At 35.7% G+C, this 25,636-nt stretch overlaps 1 protein-coding gene across 2 annotated transcripts in view; it reads left to right on the top strand.

The window, feature by feature from the left end:
- sick (sickie) overlaps positions 1–25,636 on the top strand; it is a 678,280-nt gene that overhangs the window by 56,766 nt on the left and 595,878 nt on the right. The window contains exons 1-3 of one of the 2 annotated variants that reach the window (XM_074173104.1): positions 15,636–15,772; positions 20,339–20,640; positions 23,927–24,137. The exons of the other annotated variant lie outside the window; for it this stretch is intronic. Of the exons in view, the coding sequence (XP_074029205.1) occupies positions 15,651–15,772; positions 20,339–20,640; positions 23,927–24,137 (635 nt within the window). The 5' untranslated portion in view covers positions 15,636–15,650. Of the gene's footprint in view, positions 1–15,635; positions 15,773–20,338; positions 20,641–23,926; positions 24,138–25,636 lie in introns of those variants that run through there. 2 annotated transcript variants of the gene reach the window in all.

Consider the following 25,636-nt stretch of genomic DNA (forward strand, 5'->3'; position numbering starts at 1 on the left):
AAAACATATTAGGGGGCAAAATAGGCTCAAAATTCCTTCAGATTCGTCATCAGGACTACCAACTGACTACGATTACACTTTTTTCCTGAAAAAAATTTCAGTCCTGAAAAATCCGAATTTGTTTCACTTCTCATGGAACCACCCCCATATCTTCCGTAATAATTAAAGTAGATTTTTTTTGGTTTCGACATCAAAACATGAACGGAATTGTTTAAGAGAAACTCGACTTTTGTTTTCAAATAAATAATTTATTTTTTATTTTGTTGTCAGGAAAGTTATTCCTTCTCAATAAGAGAGAAAATGGTAATTTTGTAAGAGGAAGGGAAACATGTAATCAGTGAGGTTTTAGGATAGTTAATGTTAGTTCATATTCTCATTTTCCCATTATTTAAAAAAAAACAAGGATATTTTGTGGCGAAAAATGTTATGTAGTTCAAAATTCTTTCGAAGTACAGTAAGTAAGTAAGTTCAGGATACCACACCACACATTAACTTTCTGAGATATTTGGTCTCTACAATTCACCACCCAATTTGGATTTTGTTCAACCTAAAACCTCATGTTCTGGGAAGATACAACACCATTCGTGGTAAAGGTAGCCTCATCACTGTACAAGATATACTTAAAAAAATCCTGTCATTGAGATAATTTTCCTGCTTCCATAAACAATACTCCATACGGCGGATTTCATCTCCTTCGTGCAAACAAAGTATGTAAAAATTTGGGTTTGAACGCATACATTTTATGCGTCTTTAAACACCTCCATATTTTACTGCGGCTCATATTGAGTTGAAGCGATAAGTTTCTCAAACTAATTCTAGGATCAGCTTGATGAGCCGCCAATATCGTATCTTCATCAATATGATGTTTTACAATTTTTCTGTCCTTTGTTACTTGGCCGGTGCTCACGAATAGATTATATATTTTATGTACAGTTCCAGGGTGTACAGCTACCTCTAGCGGGTGTCTTCTATTAAATTCAGCTGCCGCTTCACGATAAGACCTCACCCGTTCACCAACAATTTAAACAATTTCAATTTTTGCTTGAAGTGACAGAAGTGCCATGTTGAACTTTGTCAATCAAAATGAGCTGATATCAGTTAAAATGGGAACTTCAGAAATATTAAAATATAATAATAATAATAATACGTTTATTATTTACCAAAGATTCACAACCAATATTAAGTTTCAATAAAAAAAAAACTAGTTAAATAAAAGGTGAGAGTTCAGGTGAGACAGTATATATATTTTGAATGATGCAACTAATTTTTCTTTATTTTGAGTATTTCAATATTAAATTCTACAAAAAGGATTTGAAGCTTTATATCTTCTATTAATTATCTGCGAGCGCTGTCGACAGTTTTAGAATTTAATATTGAAATATATATAAATATATATATATATATATATATATATATATATATATATATATATATATATATATATATATATATATATATATATATATTTATATATATATATAAAATATGGCCATTTTTCAATGGCCATGATGATTTGATAATCTTTGACTCTAAAGGGAGAGTTGATTGATATAATTTCCATTATATCATTTCATTATATCATTATTATATCATTATATCGGTAGCCAAGCGGTTCGGCGTGGGTGCTTTGTTCACTCACTCGAATCGACTGCCTTATTAGTCGGTGGTTCAAGCCCTAGTCTGAACGATCGATCTTCACTTGCTATCGTCCAACCCGTATTAGGAATCACACGTTAAAAGGTAAGACCTCGTTAATCCTTAGCTCGCACAAGTTTCGACTTCTGAGGATTGTCGTTCGTAGGGGTGTGACAGCTGGTTAACGGAAAAACAGATTTATTATCATTATGTTTTTTGGTGTAGTTCCAATAAGTTACTGTATAAACTGCTGATATTATCAATGTCAGTTCTCTTATTCATACAATCAGAAGACCATTTCAAGAAAAAGGCGTTTGGAAATATTTTTTTCTGTATGTAAAACTATTTTGATATTAGAGTAATTTGCTTAATGCCCTGTTTCTATAGAATGGTGCGCTAATGCACATGATTACTTATCAAGCTTTATATCATGGTGGTTGAACTCATGATAACATAATCATTGTTAGCCTAGTTGCCGAAGATGAACGGAGTGATCGCAATGATTTGCATGTTTGAAAATAACGGGAGCAGTGAGACCCCACAAATAACAGAATTGGTATTAGCCACTTTATATTTTGTTAAAACGAAGGAATTTGAAATTTAATGAGTGACACCGAAGTACAGTTTGTACATACACTTTACTGTTTGAGTCGTATAGTGAGTGGATGACGTACACTTTTCTCGAAAACATGCTTGGCATAGGCGGTTCGACATGGATCATCAAAAAAGCAAGGATCGGCTCACAATGGGAAGTGTTCCTCCTGACGAAAATCAAGTAGTTTTCATAAAAAAGCTCTAAAACAAAGCATTTTAAACTTATCATTTCAACCTTTTTCTTTAAAAAACTATTCAAATACTTAAAAAAGAGGAATGAAATAATGCATTCAGCATTTAAAGGGATTCGTTTCTATTTCACCATTTGGCAACATCGGTTACAGCTAATAAAGACAATGAATCTGTTACCTGTATGAGACAAACAAAGATGACATATTTCAGAAGCGTGCTGTTCTGTTTACTTATGTTCCGAGTTCCGAGACATATAACATTTTGTGCACCTAACCTATCTTCCTCTATATAAATAAATAACAAAACTACTGTTGTTTATGTGGCTTGTGGAGGTGGTATTGAACTATAATTCATATTTTGTCTCAATTGTTGATTTATAAAGATAATTTTCCTTTTTTAAAGTAGAATATCTAGGTACGTATAAATTACTTCAACTTGATACAGGCGCTGTTGCCAATATGTGAATTAGAAACAAATTCCTTTGAAAATTAAAACCCAACATTTGAAACATCAATTTGAATACTTTCACATTCACACCTGAATGAAACAGGGTTGCATAACGAAAACCTGAGACCTCAGCTGCAGATAAAGTAACAAAGAAACAGAGACATATCTTCATATCTTAGGCAATTGTGAAGCATTCCATTCAGGAATTGGGATTATTGGAATAGATGACTGGAAAATTTTGGAGAAGAAACCTTTAGCGAAAGATGTTGGACTCATTGTTTTATAGAGGCGAAAGTAATATTTTTTTAGAAGTTGCAAGAAACGTAATCTGTCAATTCACGAAGTTGTATAGACGTTTTCGATAGCCGAACAAATTTTATTTCTTTGTTTTAGGACATCAACGATTTTGATTATATCTGGCCCCGATGTTTATTATCACCAATGTTCAAAATGATCAGTTTTCATTATGGAGCCTCAATGTTATTATGATTTCTATTATCCGAAGTGAGATAATATTTGGTATTTTTTGTGCGGATTATAGTGATACTCTTCAACAAGGTCAATTTTTATTTCCATTTTACCATTGGAATGAATTATTATATATTGTTTCTTTGAAAAAAATACTGATTTGAGAAGAATATCGGAGTTTCAATCAACTTTTTTTCGGAATTTCCCAATCTGATCTTACAAAAAAACTTCTTGTTCACTCCTATAAGTTACTTCGTAAATCCCATATACTTTTTTTAAAAAAGGTGATATTTATCGGTAAATTGACGCATTCTATAATTTTGGCCATCAAAAACAGGAAGCTAAGTATTTATAGGTATTTTTCTCGAAGTTTCGGAAAACAAAATCTGCATCTGTCAGAAAAATAACTTATCTTTAAATATGGGGAAAGGAAATTTACTGAAAATGGTCAATAAAAAAACTTAATATTATATTGTAACTAACTTGTTTTTATATAATTCTTTTGATTTTTGTAGTTAATGAAATGAAATTCATTCCCTGTTCTTTATTGTCTTGGTAATGCTTGGCGGACCTACTTTGGTCATGGAAGCATATAGATTATTTTGAATATAGAAAAGAACCGATTTGAGAAATTTGCCTTAGTCATATGGCCGATGATGAGAAATTCTTTGAAGAGACCACTGAATCATCGATCGACATTCGAGGGTCTCTATCCGTAATGAACCATAAATGAATTTCCTTGAATTCCTCACCTTGATCCCACCAATTCAATGAGCAATTGCTTCCGCGCAAGTGTAATTTGGGAAAGCAACAGTGTCAGAATTGGAAGAATAGGGCCCACGCGGGAAATCCCTATTGGAATCTCGCGTCGATTCATGACTCACAGCACGGCAAATAGCATCAGGGAATAGCTAGGGTGGTCAATGCACTGCAATAAGCAATACCGACACCCTTATGTACCGGGTCGGGCTAATTTGCACTAGATTGAGACTTTTTAATCTTAGGTTTTGATATTTAATATATTTAAATACCCTCTTCTTAGTTATTAATTATTGATGCTTGAATGATTATTTCAACTAATCCGCAAATATACTTGTCGATTTGACAATTATTTTCGGTTAACACTGTATAATTTCCCAGCTACATATTGCATTAAAAACAATTGGAAACATGGTTTACTCAACAATAGTACTCCAAAATGACAGTACTATTTTATTTATGTTAAAATTACATACATCTATTCGAGGTGTTTTCAGTTTTTGTTGTTACTAGCTTTCATTTAGTCGAGTAATCATCTCTTTCTACAATCATCCATTCATTTTGTTATTGATTGCTAATGATAATAGACTGGAATGAAAAATAGTAAACAGAGAACTTTCAGAGAGTATTGGAGAACAGAGAGTATTGGCGTGAGTAGTTTATTTCAATCATCCAATCAACCGCTATATGAAACGGTGATTCAAGCACTGCTTCTCGTCCAACCCGTGCTTAGGATCGCACGTTAAAAGGTAATATCAGGTTAATCTTTAGCTCGCACAATTTTCGACTTCTGAGGGTTTATCAGCTGACGCATTGTACGAACGACCGTAAAATGCGTCAGGAGAGATGAATTGAAAAAGCAAAAGATATCTGGTAAAAAATCTCGAGTAAAAAATCACGTAATAAGAAAAAAACCATCAAGATTCTCACGCCATGTATATATTGTATGAAATTGTATTCCATTTCCATTGAAGGATGGATATCGTGCATGAATTGTGGGAAATGAGCACATAATAGCTGTGCAGGACGAAGCCATACACGTTTGCGAGTTTTCCTATAATACTCATTGCCCCATCTTACCCCACGGGTTTTTTTTCTATAATAGATAATTTAAAGTTCCTAATGTCACCGTAATTCTACGGTGGAATTTAATAACCTTCAAGGGGTGTATTTCAGGGTGATTCCCTCAGCCCCCTTCTATTCTGCATCTCACTGTTGCCATTATCCGTTGCGCTCAGAAAGACTCGAGGGTATAACTGTGGCACCCCCGGAAACCGGAGCACAAGGTCACCCATCTGTTTTATATGGATGATCTTAAACTTTATGCCTCTGGAGAGAAGGATCTCCATCAGTCCTTGAGGGTGGTGGAAGAGTACACGCATGCTATCGGTATGAAATTCGGGCTAGACAAATGTGCAATGGTTCATCCCAAAAGAGGACGATGCGGGGACTACGGAGAGGATGTGCAGCTCGTAGATGGAAGCATCCTACACCATCTGGATGCCGGAGAGACGTATACTCACCTCGGGGTGGAACAACGCCACTCACAAGAGGTAACTGCAGTGAAAAACTTTCTCCGCGGCAAGTATCAGCACAAACTTCGACAGATCTGGTCATCGGAACTGTCGGGGAAGAACAAAGTAGCTGCAACAAATATGCTTGCCGTTCCAATCTTACTCTACTCGTTTGGAGTAGTGAAGTGGACTAGGGAGGAGCTGTATCAACTCGACGTAAGGACCCGAAAAATGATGCATCTCTATAGGAGTTTGCATCCCAAATCGTCCGTTCCACGGTTGTACTTTCCCCGACAACAGGGAGGTCGTGGACTTTTGAGTTTGGAGTGTCTACATGACAGAATGGTACTGGATACAGCCTGTAAAGTCGTCAGGAGTTCGGATCCCCTTCTCTGCATGGTCCTTGACCATGAGAGAGCAGGAATTGGAGCATTTCTCCTTAGGGCAGCTGCTCGAGCAGCTGATGAACTCGGTATAGTTTTCGACTCTGAACGAGGTGACTACAACTCTGTCACCAAGTTGGAACCCGTTCAGCAAAAAGCTCAGATAAAAGCCGCAGAGATCACCTTACTTCTGCGGAGACACAGGGATAAGCCAATGCATGGAGTCTTCTTCAATAATATTGAAGACCTTGGCTTATCAAAGCGCCTGACGTTCGCTTTTCTCAGGTCGAGTGGGCTGAAGTCGGAAACTGAGGGGTTCATCATGGCTTGCCAGGATGGTGTCTTCAACACCTTAGTCTACCGCAGTCGCGTGATGTGTATAGAGGTTCCTGACACAAGGTGCAGGGCCTGCCGCGAGGCGCCCGAGACCCTAATGCACTTGCTATCAGTATGTCCAGCATATGCGGTCTCGGCCTATATCCATCGACATAACGCGGCCCTAAGAATGCTATATTACCATCTACAGCACTCTTACGGTACTGACGAGACACCGGAGTTGCCTACGCTCCGGGGGATATTGAATCCGATGTGGATAACGAGAAGTGCCGAATTTATTGGAACTACTCGTTCCCCAACCTCAGGCTCATACAAGATAATGAGCCTGATGTAGTCCTTCACGACCACCAGAGTTTAACGATATATGTCGTGGAGTTTTCAGCTCCTGGTGGGACAAATATCGTCAGAAAAGAGAAGGAAAAACGGATCTATCTATTATCCAGATCACTCTGTCAAGATGATTGTTCTGAAAATTGGAGTCCTTGGTGAAATGATGTCTTCTCTACTCTCGAATCTCAAAATCATACCGGCTTGCCGCACTAAGGCAGAAATCTTAGCCGCACAGATGCAGAAGGCTATCATTCTTGGCTCACTGCGCTTGCTCAAGGCACACGATTCTCGGACCCAATGATCACTTACACCACGGTGTGAGGAGTGGTCATTGGTTGATAATGCTGGCGCGCCCTCCTGAATGCTTCGGCGGATAGGGCCTGACCAGCGCACACTACGGTGAAAAAAAAAACCTTCAATACCTTAATCTACCGCAGTCGCGTGATGGGTATAGAGGTTCCTGACACAAGGTGCAGGGCCTGCCGGGAGGCGCCCGAGACCCTAATGCACTTGCTATCAGTATGTCCAGCATATGCGGTCTTGGCCTATATCCATTGACATAACGCGGCCCTAAGGGTGCTATATTACCATCTACAGCACTCTTATGGTATTGACGAGACACCGGTGTTGCCCTACACTACGGGGGATATTGAATCCGTTGTGGGGAACGAGAAGTGCCGAATTTATTGGAACTATTCGTTCCCCACCCTCAGGCTCATATAAGCTAATAAGCCTGATGTAGTCCTTCTCGACCACCAGAGTAAAACAATATTTGTCGTGGAGTTTTCAGCTCCTGGCGAGACGAATATCGTCAGAAAAGAGGAGGAGAAACGGATAAAATATCGAGATTTTCTCTTCGAACTCCGCAGACTTTATCCAGATCACTCTGTCAAGATGATTGTTCTGATTATTGGAGTCCTTGGTGGAATGATGTCCTCTCTACCCTCGAATCTTAAAATCATACCGGCTTGCTGCACTAAGGCAGAAATCTTAGCCGCACAGATGCAGAAGGCTGTCATTCTTGGCTCACTGCGTTTGCTCAGAGCACATTATTCTCGGACCAAATGATCACTTACCCCACGGTGTGGAAGTGGTCATTGGTTGATAATGCTGGCGCGCCCTCCTGAATGTATCGGGGCTTCGGGGGATAGGGCCTGACCAGCGCACACTACGGTGGAAAAAATAATAATAATAATACAATTCCGTTACTACATAAATTTTGTTTTTATTGAACTTTAAATCTTGAGTACCCCATCCATAAATATTTCAATCACTGGTATGTAACGGTAGGCCTGTTGTTGATACTTGAGAGTCTTCGCAGCCCGTAATGTTTAAAATTTCTATATAGCCAAAATGTCAGTTTGGTATATCTCCGACTTAAGTTCGTAACAAAGGAACTCAAATGCACTGAAAGAACAGTGATATGGAGGAAGTCTCAAGACTACATGCAGCTAAACTATCACAAATATATGTCTTCTGAAAATTGAACAGTATAATAGAACTGGAATTACTTTTAGGGAAAATATATTTTCAGTTCAGGACTTTCACAGAAATGTTTTAGCAGTAATTTAAGAATCTTTGATTTTGGTGCAGTTAATCCTCCCCCTAGATCTCAGTATCGTCCTCCACCCACCCCTGAAAACGAACGTTGTCACTCCGTGTTTGATTAAGGTAATATCCGAAAGTGGTGCGTGAGATTGTTTCATTTGTTTCAACTGCACACACAAGAACTGCAAGAGAGCAAAGAGTGCCCCGGAGGCGGCTGCATATAGGGGCGGGCGAAGAAGAATTCCGAGTGCCACCCCCGCTCGTCTATGTTTATATCGACGTTCAGTTGTCTCGCGATCGCCCTGCAGATTAATCGGCTGATGAAATTTGATAGTATTTCGGTGCGGTATTGTGTTAGTGGTGTAATCCGCTCGGAACTAGACTAGAGGTTAATCCGATTGAAAATTCGCCGGTTACTCGCTTGTGTTTTGGGGTAGTTTGTGTAAGATAAGATTGAAAATATTAAACAGGATAACAGAATTCAATCCGTGAACCGAGTAATGCCAGTACTTCAATATTGTTTCTGGGAAAAACAGCTGACGTTGGCAGGTCCATGTTGAGGCCAATGAATTGAGGACGAATTTCCTCTGGAGTATAACTTTCGTGTATAAAACATATGTAAATATATGTAGAAGTGTCTCAGACAATATTTTGGAACTTAGAGTACACGTCATTTTCTATGTATTTATAATTTTGTCAGCATACAGACATATACTTGTGAACTGTTTGGAACCAGAACTGTTTGGAACCACTGGTTTAGTTTAATATTCTTCTTGAAGATGATACTTGGTGGTTGAAACACATGTCGAGGTGTTGAAAATGCCAGTATGGTGTTCGGATAGAACTCCAGTAATATTCATTACATACAGACATAATTGAACTACTGAAAAATAGAATTGGCACTTTATGCCGAGAAAAATATTAAAATTCTGGTGTATATGAGATGAGTTTATGTTGAATTCATTCTTTCTCAGATATTTCAATTCTAATTTGCTGTATCTTGGTATCATTTTTCGAACCGATTAACTACTGCTCTAATTGATAATGCCGTTCTAAACAGTGCCTCTTTTATTTCACGTAGAGTTTTTTCTTGTGATGGTTTCTGAATGGATTTTTCTTTGCATTTTCAACTGTGTAGAAGAAAACTCCTGTTATGGAATATTTAGATGTGACCTTCATCTTTTGAAGCAAATACAATTCAAAAATACTAAAATTCAATCAGTAGATTAATTTGATTCAGAGACAATAGAGATAAAGGTTTCTTTTTAAAAATATATATGCGATATAGTCAAAGTAATCATTAAATGTTGTGTAATTGATGTGGGAAATATTTCATTAGTAATCGATTCAACGAGTTACTTACTGATAGATATTTACCTTTTTGCTGCGTTGAGTTTCATTTTAATATTTCTCCACATTCTTATTATTATTTTATTTTTTATATTAGTTTCTCTGACGGTAATAAAGCATTATACGCAAAAAATGTATGACCCCTGGTTGCCTGTAAAGGCAATTTCTATTTTTTTGTACAATACATGGACAACTGGCTCATCCTTTTTAAGACCTCTGATAAAATTTAATGTAAAATATTGAATATTACTGGAGTTTAATCCCAACACCAAACCGTTATTTTTAAGACCTCAATCACCAAGTGATCATCTTCAAGAGTTCATGCAAGTGATTATCATTAACTGTTCAATCTTCCTCTCGAAGATGATCACTTGGTGATTGAAACACGTGCCAAGGTGTTAAAAATAATGATTTAGTAAAACTCCAGTAATATTAATTACAACACCAAAGGTTCCAAACAGTGCATTGCAAGTAAAATATTGAGTTGGTTACTATGATATTTAAATAAATTGTGTATTAGATTTGAAAAAATAATTTGAAGTAGGTGTTTGAGGCAACTATTGTTTCTTCTGTCAACACCAGAACATTATTCAGCAAGTAGGAGGTACTTTTGTTTTCTTTGGTTTCTGTGCTGAAATTTTTCAAATTCTCAACGAGATTGATTCTAGAACTGGCATGATAATCCAAATTTCATATAACACTATCTATCGATCAAATATTTGATTGTAGATTTACGATCTGAAATTATAAGACGACTTTTTTTCGGTCTAGTTTCCACTTATTGTTTAGATTGCAAGTTTTTGAAAAATTTTATTGAAAGTATTGAAAGTATTTTTCAAATAATTTGATAACAATAAAGTTAATACACATAATTGGATCCATGGATTCTTGATTTTGAATTTTGTTTTTGACAAGTTTCACAACTTTTTCATCTGATTCTCGGTTATTTTTTGAAATAGTATTTTCTCTGAGGGTTTGTATGATATGAACGTTCTAGGTTTGAGTGCATTCCATTACTCTAGTTACTCATATTTATGAGTTTATCTGCAAGTGATTTAAAAAAAAAATCGAAATAAATGGTTCCACTATATTAAAAGTTCCTCAGTAGGTTGAAATGCGAAAACGTTTATCTTGAAGCGATATTCTTCATTTCTTGATAGAGCTGACTAGTTGTTTGTATCCACTATTGTTTTTGTTTGAATGTATTCCATTTTCACTAAATCAGTATTATGATGGTCATTTGACGTTTCAACTGAATGTTCCTCCTTCTCAATCATGCCTTAGTTCGTCACTGTTTTACTGAAATTTTACACGGTACTGGATGGGTATAAGATTCCGCATTCAGATTTAGGTTAAGTTTAATCTAAGGAGTACTACTGCTATTGAGGCAAAATGTTAAATAAAGATCACTGTGAGGAGAATTTACAGGATTTTGAAACATCTTAGTCGGCTCACAGTGGCGATTTTTACTTTTACTTTGCTCAATGATACGACTACAGTTATGAAGAATATATTGGTTAGGCTCAATGGTAGCAATATATTTCTTACAGCCCAGGATTCTAGAGTAGCCGAAACTAGGCCATTTTAGCAAAGCTAATATTTTGGCAATAAATAATATTGTTATATATATGTACTTGCAAATTTACCAGTTAAACGGGACCCTTGTACGCATATCAAGAATGTAACAATGCCGGATATTTTTCATGGAAAAAGTCAAACATATACCTAGTTATAATGTATTCTCATCTAATTTCATAAAGTACAACTACTAGAGTCACATTCAAAGTATAATTTTGTTTATTAATAGTAGTGATTTCAGAAAAGTGAAAATCCATGAATGTCGAGAATGATTTATGTACGTCCCCAAATAATATTCAGACAATTAGTTTAGTTTCAGACTATTTAGTTTAGTTCTACATTTAAAGTAGAACTCATGTGAATGATATCTGATTTTATTCCACAACGAATGTTTGAAATATAAACTGAGTAGAGAAAAGTATCTTCTGTATAATTCAGTGTTCATATAGAAGTATTTGTTTCAAAAGAATTTTTTTCTTTCGTGTAATTCAATGTTTATATGAAAGTAGCTGTTTCAGGAGGACTTTCTTTCAGTTTGTGTCTGAAAGTTACTTCTTTGCATGATCTGCACATCCATGTATAGAGTTAGTTATTTTCAAATTGATTACCTCCTTTCTTTCTTTGGAAGATTCCCTCATCTTTTTTTTTGTTTTGTATCAAGATGGAGTAGTAGAAAGCAAACACTTTCTTTCCCAAAAATGAATCACTCCTAAAAATACAACCTCTTCAATTCCAATAGTTAACAAGTTTTCATTATGCTGGACATTTCTCAAGTTTATTCTTGGAAGGCTTACATGGAATAAACAACATCAAAATTGTAACAGTGATGGTAAAATATACAGTTCGTAACGAGCATTCCTTACTAAACTTTCCCAGATCTAATAATAATAATAATAATTGCTTTTATTGATAGGAAACAAAATACAGAGAATATATATATATATATATATATATATATATATATATATATATATATATACCGGGTGTCAACGAATCTATTAGACAAGTCATAACTCTAGACTATTAGGTGTATCAAAACGAGATTTGGTACAGATAAATGGTATGTGGAGAGGAGAGTTTCCACTTTCCGGTCACTTCCGGTTTCAGCGGAAATGGTTCCGGTTCTGAATTTTTAAATGGAACACCCTGTATATTGTAACATTTTTGGATTTCTGAGATAATTCTGGATCAGAAACTGACATTTCCGGAAGTTTTTCAGCCTACTTGATTTTTTCAGAGTCACTTTTAAAATTGCATCTAGGTGGCCATGATCGGACGTAAACTAATCTATGGACCTCAGGTGATATCAGAAAATTGCAATAGCGGAGTTTTAGTGACTAGTGTGTTGAATATGAATGAGACAAGTTTGCAAAATAATATTTTCGTGTCTAACTGTTATTTTTCAAATGGCGACCATTTTTTGACAAGCACTTTCAGAAAAAAGGATTTTTTGACAAATCTAACGATACTAATTTATTTGCGATTGGATTACAAATAAGAACATAAATTAAATATTACTGAGGAAAATACTCGATACAAATTCATTTACTTTTGTCAAGGGTGCCATGGATAGGAATGATGCATAATATTTTGCGGTTATTTCCATCAAGTCCACTTTGGAGAACAAAACGCTCACCTAGGTTATGTCAGTGACATAAGCTTTATGAGCAGAAAGTAGAAGTTTCCCTTGATTTTCGTTAATTTTAGTTTAATTTTTCGTCGAAATAATGTATACTCAAAGTGAAAAAGTGGATATGTTGTTATTATTTGGAGAATGCCACAAAAATTCAAGGAAAGCTGCTGAGTTGTATGCTCAGAGATATCCCAATCGGCAACACCCTTCTCATCAGTATTTTCCCTATGTTGAGAGTCGTTTTAGGCAAGAGAGAAATCGAGACGCAGAACAGAGGTTTGTCATAAATGAGGAGACTGAGATTAACGTTCTTGCTATGGTAGAAGTTGACAAAACGGTTTCTTTAAGAGAAATTAGTAGAGAAATGCAGATAAGTCACGAATCAGCAAGAAAAATACTGAAAAAGCACGGATATCGAGCATTTAAATATCAGTTACATTAACATTTGTATGCTGACGACGGCAATAGAAGAGTAGTATTTTGTGATTGGTTGCTTCAAAATCATAGAGTTAACCCAAATTTTATCAACTTCATTCTATTTTCCGACGAATCACGGTTTACAAATAATGGCATGTTTAATAAGCAGAATTGTCGGTACTGGGCCCAACAAAATCAACATGCAATGAGAGAGGGCAATTTTCAAGAAAGGTTTGGCGTCAATGTCTGGGCTGGTATCGTTGGAAATAGAATAATTGGTCCAATATTGTTTCAAGGTCAGTTAACAGGGGTTAGATACTTGGGTTTTCTTCAAAATGAAATCGAGGATCATCTTAATGATATACCTTTAGAAGTTTTACGGCAAATTTACTTCCAGCAAGATGGAGCACCACCCCATAATAGCAGAGACGTACTTGATTTTTTAATAGAGCATTTTAATAATAGAGTTATTGCAACCAACGGTCCAGTACGGTGGCCTGCCCGCTCACCGGATCTGACTGTGTTAGATTTCTATGCAACTATGCAACAGCCCCAGCCACTCTCGAAATCTTAGAAGAAAGGATTCAATAGGCATTTAGAAGTATATCGCCTCAAATGTTACAAAACGTGTTGAGAGAAACAATTGAACGAGCTGAAATGTGTCTTGAACAAGGAGGGATGCACTTTGAAAATTTACTATAGTGGAATTTTCAAGAACTTAGGATATTGCAAAAAATCTAAGTGCATCGCTGAAATTATTAGTTAAATTTGTTAAATTTGTTGATCCAATCGCAAATAAATTAGTAACGTTAGATTCGTCAAAAAATCCTTTTTTCGGAAATTGCTTGTCAAAAAATGGTCGCCATTTGAAAAATAATAGTTAGACACGAAAATGTTATTTTGTAAACTTGTTTCATTCATATTCAACACACTAGTCACTAAAACTCCGCTATTGCAATTTTCTGATATCACCTGAGGTCCATAGATTAGTTTACGTCCGATCATGGCCACCTAGATGCAATTTTAAAAGTGACTCTGAAAAAATCAAGTAGGCTGAAAAACTTCCGGAAATGTCAGTTTCTGATCCAGAATTGTCTCAGAAATCCAAAAATGTTACAATATACAGGGTGTTCCATTTAAAAATTCAGAACCGGAGCCATTTCCACTGAAACTGGAAGTGACCGGAAAGTGAAAAATATGTGAAAACATTCCTCTCCACATACCATTCAACTATACCAAATCTCATTTCAATTCTCCTAATAGTCTAGAAATTATGACTTGTCTAATAGATTCGTTGACACCCGGTATATATATATATATATATATATATATATATATATGATCCAGAATATGACTTGTCTAATAGATTCGTTGACACCCGGTATATATATATATATATATATATATATATATATATATATATATATATATATATATATATATATATATATATATATATATATATAATAACGCGACGCGCGCGTTTCGCTAACCACGTTACCGTCCTCAGGAGATCATTATGAATGAAATTTATTACAATGTTAGTGTTTTAATATCCTAGTGGCCTAACTACTACCTGTTAGTATTATCTAACTACACCGGTTAGTATAATATAAGTACTACCTTTTTTTTTGGGAAAGAAAGTTTTTGGCTTTCTAGATCATGCAAAGAAGTAACTTTCAGACACAAACTGAAAGAAAATCCTCCTGAAACAGCTACTTTCATATAAACATTGAATTACACGAAAGAAAATAATTCTTTCGAAACAAGTACTCATGTATACTCTTGTATAGAGTTTCAAATTGATTACTTCCTTCCTTTCTTTGGAAGATTCTCTCATCCCTTTTTTTGTATCAGATGGAGTAGTAGAAAGCCAAAAACTTTCTTTCCATCCCTTTTTTTGTATCAGATGGAGTAGTAGAAAGCCAAAAACTTTCTTTCCCAAAAAATTAATCGCTCCTAAAAATATAACCCCTTCAATTCAAAGTACTATCTGTTATTGATCTTATGCTAAACTAACTGTTTTCAATACCTCTGATTTGTTACGTATTTCCTCTATGTTAGTGATCATTTCTAATATTTATCGGTTTTTTATTTAGAATTATTACGTATTATACCAAACAAAGGGCTGTTCGAAATGGGACATTTGTCACTATTCATAGAACTCATTCCGCACTTTTCTATTTCCGAACTTTCGGAGGCATCCAGAAACCTGTTGTCATGTACCGTTATCTATGGTATGTTGAGCGACACTAGATTTCTCTGGTCTATGAAACCGAAAATGCGAAACGTTTTTCTTGTAGCGACTACTAATATAGTCTCTTTGGTTCAGGTGTTGGGAAAGTGTTTTCGATAGATTCATTTGACGCCAGAGGTTCCATTACGAACTATAAAGTGCCCAGATATTAAAGAATACCTAGTGATTTAGTGACCAAGTGAAAAAACCGTTATAATGAAAGTGAAGAAATGTCAAATAAACAACAAAGAAGAAAAGGTATAGTGTCTTCCTATTCGGATGCCTCCAATTCATTAGATTGGGATTCTCCATCCGCAAAAACTGGGACTGTCAAGCGCCGTCCGAACTCAAGGTAAAGTATAAATAACTTGATCATATTTTTCGATGAACTTGGTATCACCAGAATAATGAAGTGAACTCAGAATTATTTATCAAGGGTTTCTGGTGTCTCAGTTCCATTCAGAATTATGATAATTTGTTTTTTTGTTTCGCATCAACTTCATCGTAAAAATTTTTGAGCTCTATCAATTATTGCGTTGAAATTTCCGTTGTGAATGAAAGGGAAGAAGAGATTGCCAACTAACACAAAAACTGATCATTGTTTATATCGTTTAATCAGGCTGGACTTGGAATATAAAATCTGAATTCAACACAACCCTTGTTGAAAGAAGAGAAACTGAAATTTCGAGTATTTTCCCAAAAGTTATTTCCAAAGATAAAAAATTAATATTGAACATTGAAATGGAAAATATGAAAGTATGTATCGCTGAATGTCACAATGCTGGCCATTTTCTCACGGAAACATGATAGAAGGATATTTATTCACCACTTTACATATTTGTACATGTGTAGCAAGTGGAAGTTGTAGCTGTGTAAAGTGAATTAAAATTATTAGAAATATCTGAGTCGTATCTTATAAACTACCAGATGAGGTACAAATTACATAAACATACAGTGCATTTCTTTAATGTCCCCCCTTTTATTTTTTGAACGGGTCAACTCAGAAAATTTAAATTTGGGATAATGAAATTAATGCATGAATACTTTATTTTGAAGTGAAATTGACAGATGAAATTTTTGAAATGGCGACTGGGCGCCATCTGGAAAAAAACATTAAATAGGAAAAAAGGGGGTCTTGTGACACAGCATTTTGAAACTCCTGACAAATTCTTCGCAAGTTCAGAAGATGCTCGAAATGGTTGGCTTGAACTTCTGGACATATGAACAGCCTGTCCGATATTTTCCGCCGAACATTTTCGAACACAGTAACGTCAATATCTGTACAAATATTTATTATTCTCTGCCATATATCCAATATTGAAGCAGATTCAGTTTCGTACACCTTTTGCTTCAAATAGCCCCATAAAAAAGTTCAAAGTTGTCAAATCTAGCAAGCGGTCTGGCCATTCTGTAAGACCTCGACGGCCAATCCAATGACCGGGAAAAGTAGTATCGAAATAGTTTCTTACTTGTCTAGAGTAATGTGGTGGTGCTCCATCTTGTTGGAGTAAAATATCCATATCGAATTCATTAGGATTCGCTTCGACGATTTCAGTGATGAGAGGGTCAACAGTAGTGTCCAGCTTATTCAAATACAATTCCCCTGGTAACTTTCGATCAATAAATAGAACTTCAACAATATGATTTCCAATATTCCTGCCCAAATGTTAATTATTTCTGGATATTGGGTATGTGTTTCCCGAAAAACGTGAAGGTTGGTGTCACTTCAATAACGGCAATTTTGTCTGTGAACATTGCCGTTTAAAAAAAATGTACATTCGTCATTAAAACAAATATTGTGCAGTTAGGTAGGATGCCTTGCAATGGTTTCCGTAATGATTTCGCAGAATTCTGTTCTTCGATCAGGGTCATTTTCAGTTAATTGGTGTACCATTTTAATTTTGTATGGATGATACTTATTCCTTTTCAAAAGTCTCCACACAGTAAAAGGAGACACCCCACAAATATTCGCGACGGAATAAGTAGACTGTTCAGGATTTACTTTCATCTCACCAATTATTTGCACTTGCTGTTCTTCCGGAATGGACGGATGACCTGGGGGCTTTTTGTTATGTACAGTACCGGTAGTTGTAAATTTGGATACAAGTTCCCTCAAATATTTTCTACAGATAGGACGTATCGGAAAACGTTCATTGAAAATCCTTTCGGTCTCGTGAAAGTTACGCGTCGCACCGTAAATAAAAATGGCTTCAATTTTTTTTTCCAATGGACGAGAATTGACCATTTTAGAGATTGTTGACGTGGTACCTTTCTACTAGTAAAACCTAAAACTAAATGAAAATATTCTAACTGAACAATGACGTTTATTGTCGTATTGACATTTTTTGTCATTTTCATAAACGAAAAGTAACTTAACAAACCTTATTGGGTTGTTGGAACTGCCATATGGCAGATAAAAAGGTATATTTCTAGAAATATCGATATTAATGTGTTTGTCTTCAGGAAATTATTTTGTAGTAGGTGAAGATATTGATTTCATATTCCAGGGTTGTGAAGTATTCGTCAGGAGTTTCAAAAAGATGTGTCACAAGACCCCCTTTTCCATTTAATGGCGCCCAGTCGCCATCTGTCAATTTCACTTCAAAATAAAGTATTCATGCATTAATTTCATTATTCCAAATTTAAATTTTTTTATTTGACCCGTTCAAAAAATAAAAGGGGGGGGCGTCAAAGAAATGCACTGTATACATAAAAACACATCAAAACTGAATATGATGAAATATGTTTATCTGTTTAAAATGCAACGGACATATAGTCATAAACTCGTCAATAGAATAGTAACAGAGCTCCAATAAAACCGAGTTAATTTCAATTTTTATTCTGACGGGATATAACTTTCTCACTTGTGCTGGTAAATTACCAAATAAATCCGTTCTCGAAGAGTTTTTGCCCGAAATAAATAGTCTATGTATGAGGCTCCTAAGTATATCTCCCGACCTAGTAGGATAGTCGTGTCCCATAATTTGGGTATCACAATTATCTTAATGTTCATGAATATGTAAAAGAGTGAACTATATAAAAATTATTCGAACACGAATCATTTCTTATTTTTGGAAGCGGGTATAAAGTTGATGTACTGAGAATACATTTCCAATATTAGTGATAATTCAATTCAGTGTCACTATTTCCCCGGTTTGAAGGTCGTGATTTTTATACTTCCTGAGTTAATATCTCCGATAATTGAGTTAATATCTCCGATATTACGGCTACGTAAAGCGTATTCATGTTTACTCCTCAGGTAGTTTGGTGTGCGTCTACCTGTACCTGGCTTAAGTAAATTACGTAAAACGTCTTTATGTTGATTCAGATAGTCTGGTGTGGTAATACCTGTACCTGGATATGGTAAATTGTCAATAACGTTCATTAACCCTTTTCTACCTGTCGGCATGCTGTTTGTTATTCTTGAACTTTTTAGAATAGGATTCCATATTCGATTGAGGTTCACAGCTTCCTCTCTTCTTTAAAATATACAGGTGTTTGTGTTTAGCCTCGTCTGCAGTTTCTTTCACGCTCCTTCAGCTTTGTTGCCGTGGATCTTTTGGTAGTTCCGATATATACCTTTTCCCACCAGTGTACGGTATGCGATAGACTCCTGTTGCTGATAGTGGATCCCTTTCTTCTTCAGCAGACCTGAGGCTTTGATGTATCTTCTTGGTGGGTTTGAAAACCGTTTTGAAATTTTCCATTTCTGTCTGAGACCCTAGTAAAATAGTGACACTGAAAACCTCGGCAGCGAAAGCCTTAACCATTTTGATATTTCAATTATTTCAGCTTGATAAAGTGATATAGAAAACGACTCTAATTCACTTCAGTCATGCCTAATTAACAAGTTATTTTTGGAAAGTGATGCAATATGAATATACAGAATTTATTGGGCTTTGTTAGTTCATACTGTAGATTTTGCAATGTTGATTTTTGGAAAATTCTAGCTGTTTGTGAAAGTCTCTTCCATATACTCCATTATGATTTACGTAAGTTTGGTAATTCGAGAGTCACAGATATAGATTTTATTTTGTACAACAGTCAAGCAATGTTTCACCAAAAATATATTCAGCTTTATTTGATGTACCCAATACTTTTTCAAAATAATATAGTAATATACCTCAGATTTTGGTAATGTGTAAACAAAGGAGAAATATTATCAAGCCCAAAATTTCATATATGTCATTCATATATATATATATATATATATATATATATATATATATATATATATATATAAATCAAAAGTTAAATTTGTGGTCAGAACACTCAAAAAATGGAGGCAAACAGCGGACACGTGTTTCTGGCTATTGGCCTCATCAGAATGTTCTGTCCACAAATTTTCCTTTTGATTTATATCATACACACTCAATAACATCTATATCTCTGTATATATATATATATATATATATATATATAATATATATAATGTAATATATATATATATATATATATATATATATATATATATGTATATATATGTATATATATATATATATATATATATATATATATATATATATATAATGTAATAAGTGAAACCACCTATTGGTGTGACACCTAAGTCAACTTGCCAAGTTTTTATGTCAGTGTTGGTGGTTTGACCAATCAACCGACAACTGCGGTGGCAGAAATTTGGGAAGCTGACCTGAAATGTCATCGGAAAACGAATCCACATGTTTCTAGAAATTATATGAAATCGTGTCACACCAATAGGTGGTCATCGAAATCTACGATTAATTTCAGATTTTTTTTCAAAATGTATTTTTCTGTGAACCAGCATTTATGGCTTTCAGTGTGTTAAGACTGGAATAGGTACATATGCTTCAAATTTCAGTTTCATTTAATGTTTATGTGACTTTTTCGAATAACTGAATCTGAATCAAATTTGAATAATTCTAATTTTGATTTTCAGTGACAGTTATCCGGAATTTGATCTAAGGGACTACTACGACGACAATTCCCAAAGAGAACAGCAACACGGTTTCAAAGACAATCATTTTCATCTAGAACAATTCATCGGTGAGAAAATCGAGTGCCAAGATAACGCGTTTCGTGAAAATTACTTCGGAGACTCCGTATTTCACGGAGTGTCGCGTAAATCTGGGTCGTCGAAAAAGGGCAGGAGATCGGTGTCGGTTTATGAACCGCCGCCTCCCATTAGGGGATTTAATAGTGATGAAGGTCAAGTAGGTGGGCCGGAAAATGGTTTGTCAGGTGAATTATTGCTTATATTATTTTGAGTGTACCTATGAATGAGTTTGGTTTGTGAAAATTAGTGGTTTGCGTGAAAGGTTTCAATTAGTCACTCTGCAAAACAAATACTCACAAGCCTAGTTTGATAATCACAGTTATGTGACCACTATTATTTTCTGGTAGGGAGATATAAAGTTCGAATTTTGAGGATGCATTGGTATTGATTCAAGTTTCTTAATTTTCAATATTTAATTCAGGAGAAGAACTGATGTACTGAATGAAATTACCATTATCAAAGTTTACTCGATATAAAACCTGGGTGATATCTAGGGCATTAATAGTTTTCAACAACTGTCTTAACAATTAGCCTTGACTTTAATGTTTGTGTTGAACACGCCTGAAGAAAAATCAGTTGTACCGTGGAACAAGTATTTATAAACTATTTAGTGGAAACTGTAAAATAAAATGTTATTTAAATACGTTATCACGGATTTTCATAAAGTATCAGCTAATTCCATCACATATTATTGTAGACAGAGAATAATGTAACTTGATATCATTAGATGACACATTTGATCTTCAGTTATGTAAGAGGAGAATAAAATAGACGTTTCCATTGAAATATACCTACTTGTGCACTGTTGAGACGAAGCTAGATTCATCAATGTTTGATTCAATTCGGCACAGTCAAAACTATCCAACTCTTATGTATGAAAATAATCGGATTGAAAACAAACCATAATCAAATATATCAATGTATTATTCATTATTTTTAATATTGACAAAAGTAGGATGGAAAGTCGACCGTTTTTTAATGTATCGAAGAATGTCAGTACAAATTTTCAAATATATTTTTGAGAGTTCCTCCCTTTTGTTCATTACCAGAATCAGAAAACTACACTTTTTAGTTCATAGGTCTGTTGTTACACTTTTTAGTTCATAGGCCTGTTGTTATTTCCCCAAACAAAAAATGGTGTGTTATTTATGTATCAGTCTGGCCAGTGATGTTCAATTTGACATTATATCGTTACGAGTGGTACATGAAGATACGTAAAATTTATGAAATATTTCTAAACATTTAACATTAGTGATTACGAAGGAGTTGAATTATGTACAAACATGCAAGTCAACCATATATCACTCCTTTGGTGAATCACTACAGTGGGATAAATTAATAAATTCATCGGCTGTCTGTCCTTATATAGAAGTAGCAAATGATGGCCCTCTTTGATTATGAATTACAACAGGCAAACATAAAACAAATATAATATAATTACAATATAAAATTGAATTGAATTGAGGCATGAATAACATTTGTCCTTGGCATTTGTTGGTGAATATAATCAATCAAGTTCATAAGATTGAAAACAAAGCACGAGAAGGCAGAGTCATCCTAATTTCATTCAGGTTTGGAGACCAGCTCCCCTACCCTTTTGGCTGATCATTGGCCTTGAGAGGGACCAATGGGTACATGACTGATGGATGACGGCATGAAGTCCTTAGACATCAGTGCCGCCCTTCACGGGATACCCCTACCTGGCTGGGGTGGGATGGATGAGAAAGTTATTCATCCTTTAACGGGGGACATGAGGGCCTCATTCGACAGAGTGTCGGGGCCTTCTATATCGGGAGGGGTCGTCTACAGCATAATCTGTGGCTTCCCTAACTAACGGGTTTTCGTGAGTTTCCGTTTTTTCGAAAACTCTCTCATTCCTCGACTGAATGGACTGCCGAATGGAAGGCAGCTGCAAATCTCTGCGGATGGCTTCATTCCGCACGAACCAAGGAGCATTCACAATCATCCTAATTAGCTTATTTTGCAACCTTTCCAAAATGGAAATGTTGGACGGAGCCGCTTGTCCCCAGACGCCTGAAGCGTACATGATGACAGGCTTGAACATCGAGTTGTAGATCATGATTTTGTTCTTTAAACTCATTTTCGATTTCCTGTTGATCAGAGGGTACAGACTGGCTATCCGACCCTCGATCTTGGATTTAACGTACATAATGTGCGGGTTCCAAGTGAGCCTACGGTCTATTAAAAGGCGGAGGTACTTTACCCGCGCTTGCCAGTCAATCTCCCTTCCAGAGACTCTCACTTTTCTGGCCGGAGAAGATAGTAATCTTCCCATGGTTATCGCCTGAGTCTTTTCCGGGTTTACTCGGATCTTCCAATCGAGGTACCAGCGCTCGAGGTCGTCCAATGCACGTTGCATGTAGACGACGCCGAGCTCCCGCCCCATGGAAGACGAGAGTAGAGCCGTGTCATCGGCGTACAGGGATATCCTCACTCTTTCGGACCTAGGCAGGTCGCTTGTATAGAGCGAATACAGCGTCGAAGCACGAGAAGTATTTCGTCCCCTTGCACGTCTGAACGAATGCTATATGGGTGGGCGAACGGCGCCTTGCAAGTCTCAACACGCATTGTACTGAATATCGGACATGCAAGTTTTTACAAGTAAAAGTCGCTGACCTTCTTTAAATACACTACTAAAAAATTCAGGGAGGTTAAAAAAAATCATGCTAAATGAATAAGCAATCTGATCCATATGGCTAACTGAAAAAAATGTTTTAAGTCCATGGAATATTATTTTCGATCGCTGAATTTTAGGAATCAGGAGCTTCATATAAAACCGTAGCTCCTAACAAATTTTAATAAAAAAAACGAGAATTTTATACCCAAAAGTTTCAAAATAAATTTTTTGTATCTCCCATAGTACCATTTTTCAACGAAATACAGCCTGTCATAAATCATCGAAAAATTTGGGTTTTCTTGCTGCTTTAATTTTTTCGAGCAAATAACTATGTGCCTCCATGGATAAGTACAGTCAAACCAACATTTTTGTTTTTTACTATCACAAGAAGATGAATTATCGTGAACTCCTACTTACAACCTGTGAATAACCATTCTTTTACGCCAACGTATACTGTCTGACTAGGGGTTCACTTGGACAACTTTGGGAATCATTAGTCTAAACTGAACATCAAAATTGTTTTTATAGGACGTGCAATCCGATTAGCCTTGGTGAAGTTCCTCTCCAGAAAAATTTTGCGGTTTTGATGTGTCAGGGTAGTGTTCATGTTGACGGTATCTATTGCAACAAATTTATGATTACCCGGAGAAATGAAAATATTTTCGTATTCGGAGTTCATTTCAAATTTTCAAAATCAAAATGCTCACTGTTCTGACAGAAACTAAAAACAACCAATCACCTTCGATATTTTGTGCTTGATTTATATCAACCAAACTCATTCACCGAACATTCAACCATTCTTCTAATCTCAATAAATCACTCGGAAATCTCAGGCAGAATAGAATCGAAGGCTAGACGCATAAAAGTACTCAGTTTGGATGCTTCTCAAGAAAGGATACGCTCTATACACAATTTCGTGCAGAACAAATATGTAGTTTACAAGAAAGATAAAGCGGATTCTAGCAGAAAGTATATGCATGTTTATCATCAAGATTTTCCAGATAAAGATGCTTCGGAAACGGATCTCAAGGAGTTGCGAACAAGGTAAATGTTTATGATTTTTTTTATTTCTGCAAAAACGAAACTGATGTTTAACTTTTCTTCAACGAACAAATATACATTTCTGAGTTTGAGTACATAAAAAATTATGTAATTATTGTTATCCGAGTCTAGTCTAAGTGGAGCCAACATTTCCGAACAGCCCTTTTCTTCTGATAGGGTGATATTTTGACCCAACTCCCGAAACTCTAGATATCTCCATTATTCATAATTTGAATTTAACACCGAAAATTGGGCTCCTCGCACCCATTACGTTATTTATACAGACAGTATACCACAAATTTGTTTAAAGTTTGTTTTTGGTTTCAACGTTATCGACTACTTTGGTAATTAGCCTCGTGTTCTGGGCAGGTGATGGCAAACTCCCCAAGCCACCTAGAAAGCATCATGACTATTTGCAGTTCGTCAGCCATGTTACGTGGCAGAATCATCCCAACTAGATAAATTTTCTCGTGGAAAATTTGACGTGGAAATCAAATTCACGACCTTCCGATCGTGATGCCTAAGTGGCCATGTTAGTTGTCTCCTTTAAATGATGGGTATCCGTACATAGGTGTAGTTTTTGGCAAACAAATATTGCACTTGGCTGCAATGTCCGTGGTTGTGCCCCCCTTTTTTTGAGTGATACTCCTCCGACTTCTCCTATATGCAGGCCATGTTATAGCTGATACCGCTATTGCTATTTCGGAAACGGTAAGACTTAGAGATTTGGAATTAATGTTTGGCTTGTGGTGCTAGACACCAAGATTGTAGGTCCATACCTTTTTGAGACAACTATAACTGAAAAATTTTATATTTGGAATTATTGTTGAGGTTAGTTGAGTTGTTGGGAGACTCGCCTTTCAATATTCTGAGAAAATATTAGTATGTCCAACATGTTAGAGCTGGGTGACATCGCAAAACTATTTGCAGATATTTTCTCAATAATATCTACTATGGCAGGATGATGGATGGAAAACAATGGTCTTATTAAAAGACCATCACGTTCACCTGATCTGACTCTTTTGAAGTTTTCATTGAGATAATTTATTAAAGACAAGGTATTCGGCTCCAGTTTTGGCAATATTGATGATTTGAAGAAACAATAAGGAGGGCTTATATAACTCCACAAATGCTGGAAAATTGCAATGAAAATACTATTACAAACGCAAATATGTGTTTAAGGAACGACGAACGGTAATTTGAATATTTAATAAGATATCGTGAACGACGTAGCTGGTTAGGAGTATTTTGACATTAATTTTATCTATTAGTAACTTGGTAAATTACGTGATCTTCTGATATGTGGAGTTTATGTAAAGCTTTGAGTTCTAAACACAAAAAATATTGGTGAGTACTTCTTTGACGTAGCTTTGACCGGCAATTGTATGACCATACAATGATGTCGAGAAAAACGTCGGGAAATACATGTATTGTAATACATAGCTAAGTTTGTTATTCCATTGGCTATTAAAATCGACGAGAAAAACCGTAGGTCTGTATTC

Source organism: Leptinotarsa decemlineata, unplaced genomic scaffold (assembly GCF_025532065.1).
Source record: "Leptinotarsa decemlineata unplaced genomic scaffold, Ldec_3_MD MMD2_tig00000199_RagTag_RagTag, whole genome shotgun sequence".
NCBI classification, from domain to species: domain Eukaryota; kingdom Metazoa; phylum Arthropoda; class Insecta; order Coleoptera; family Chrysomelidae; genus Leptinotarsa; species Leptinotarsa decemlineata.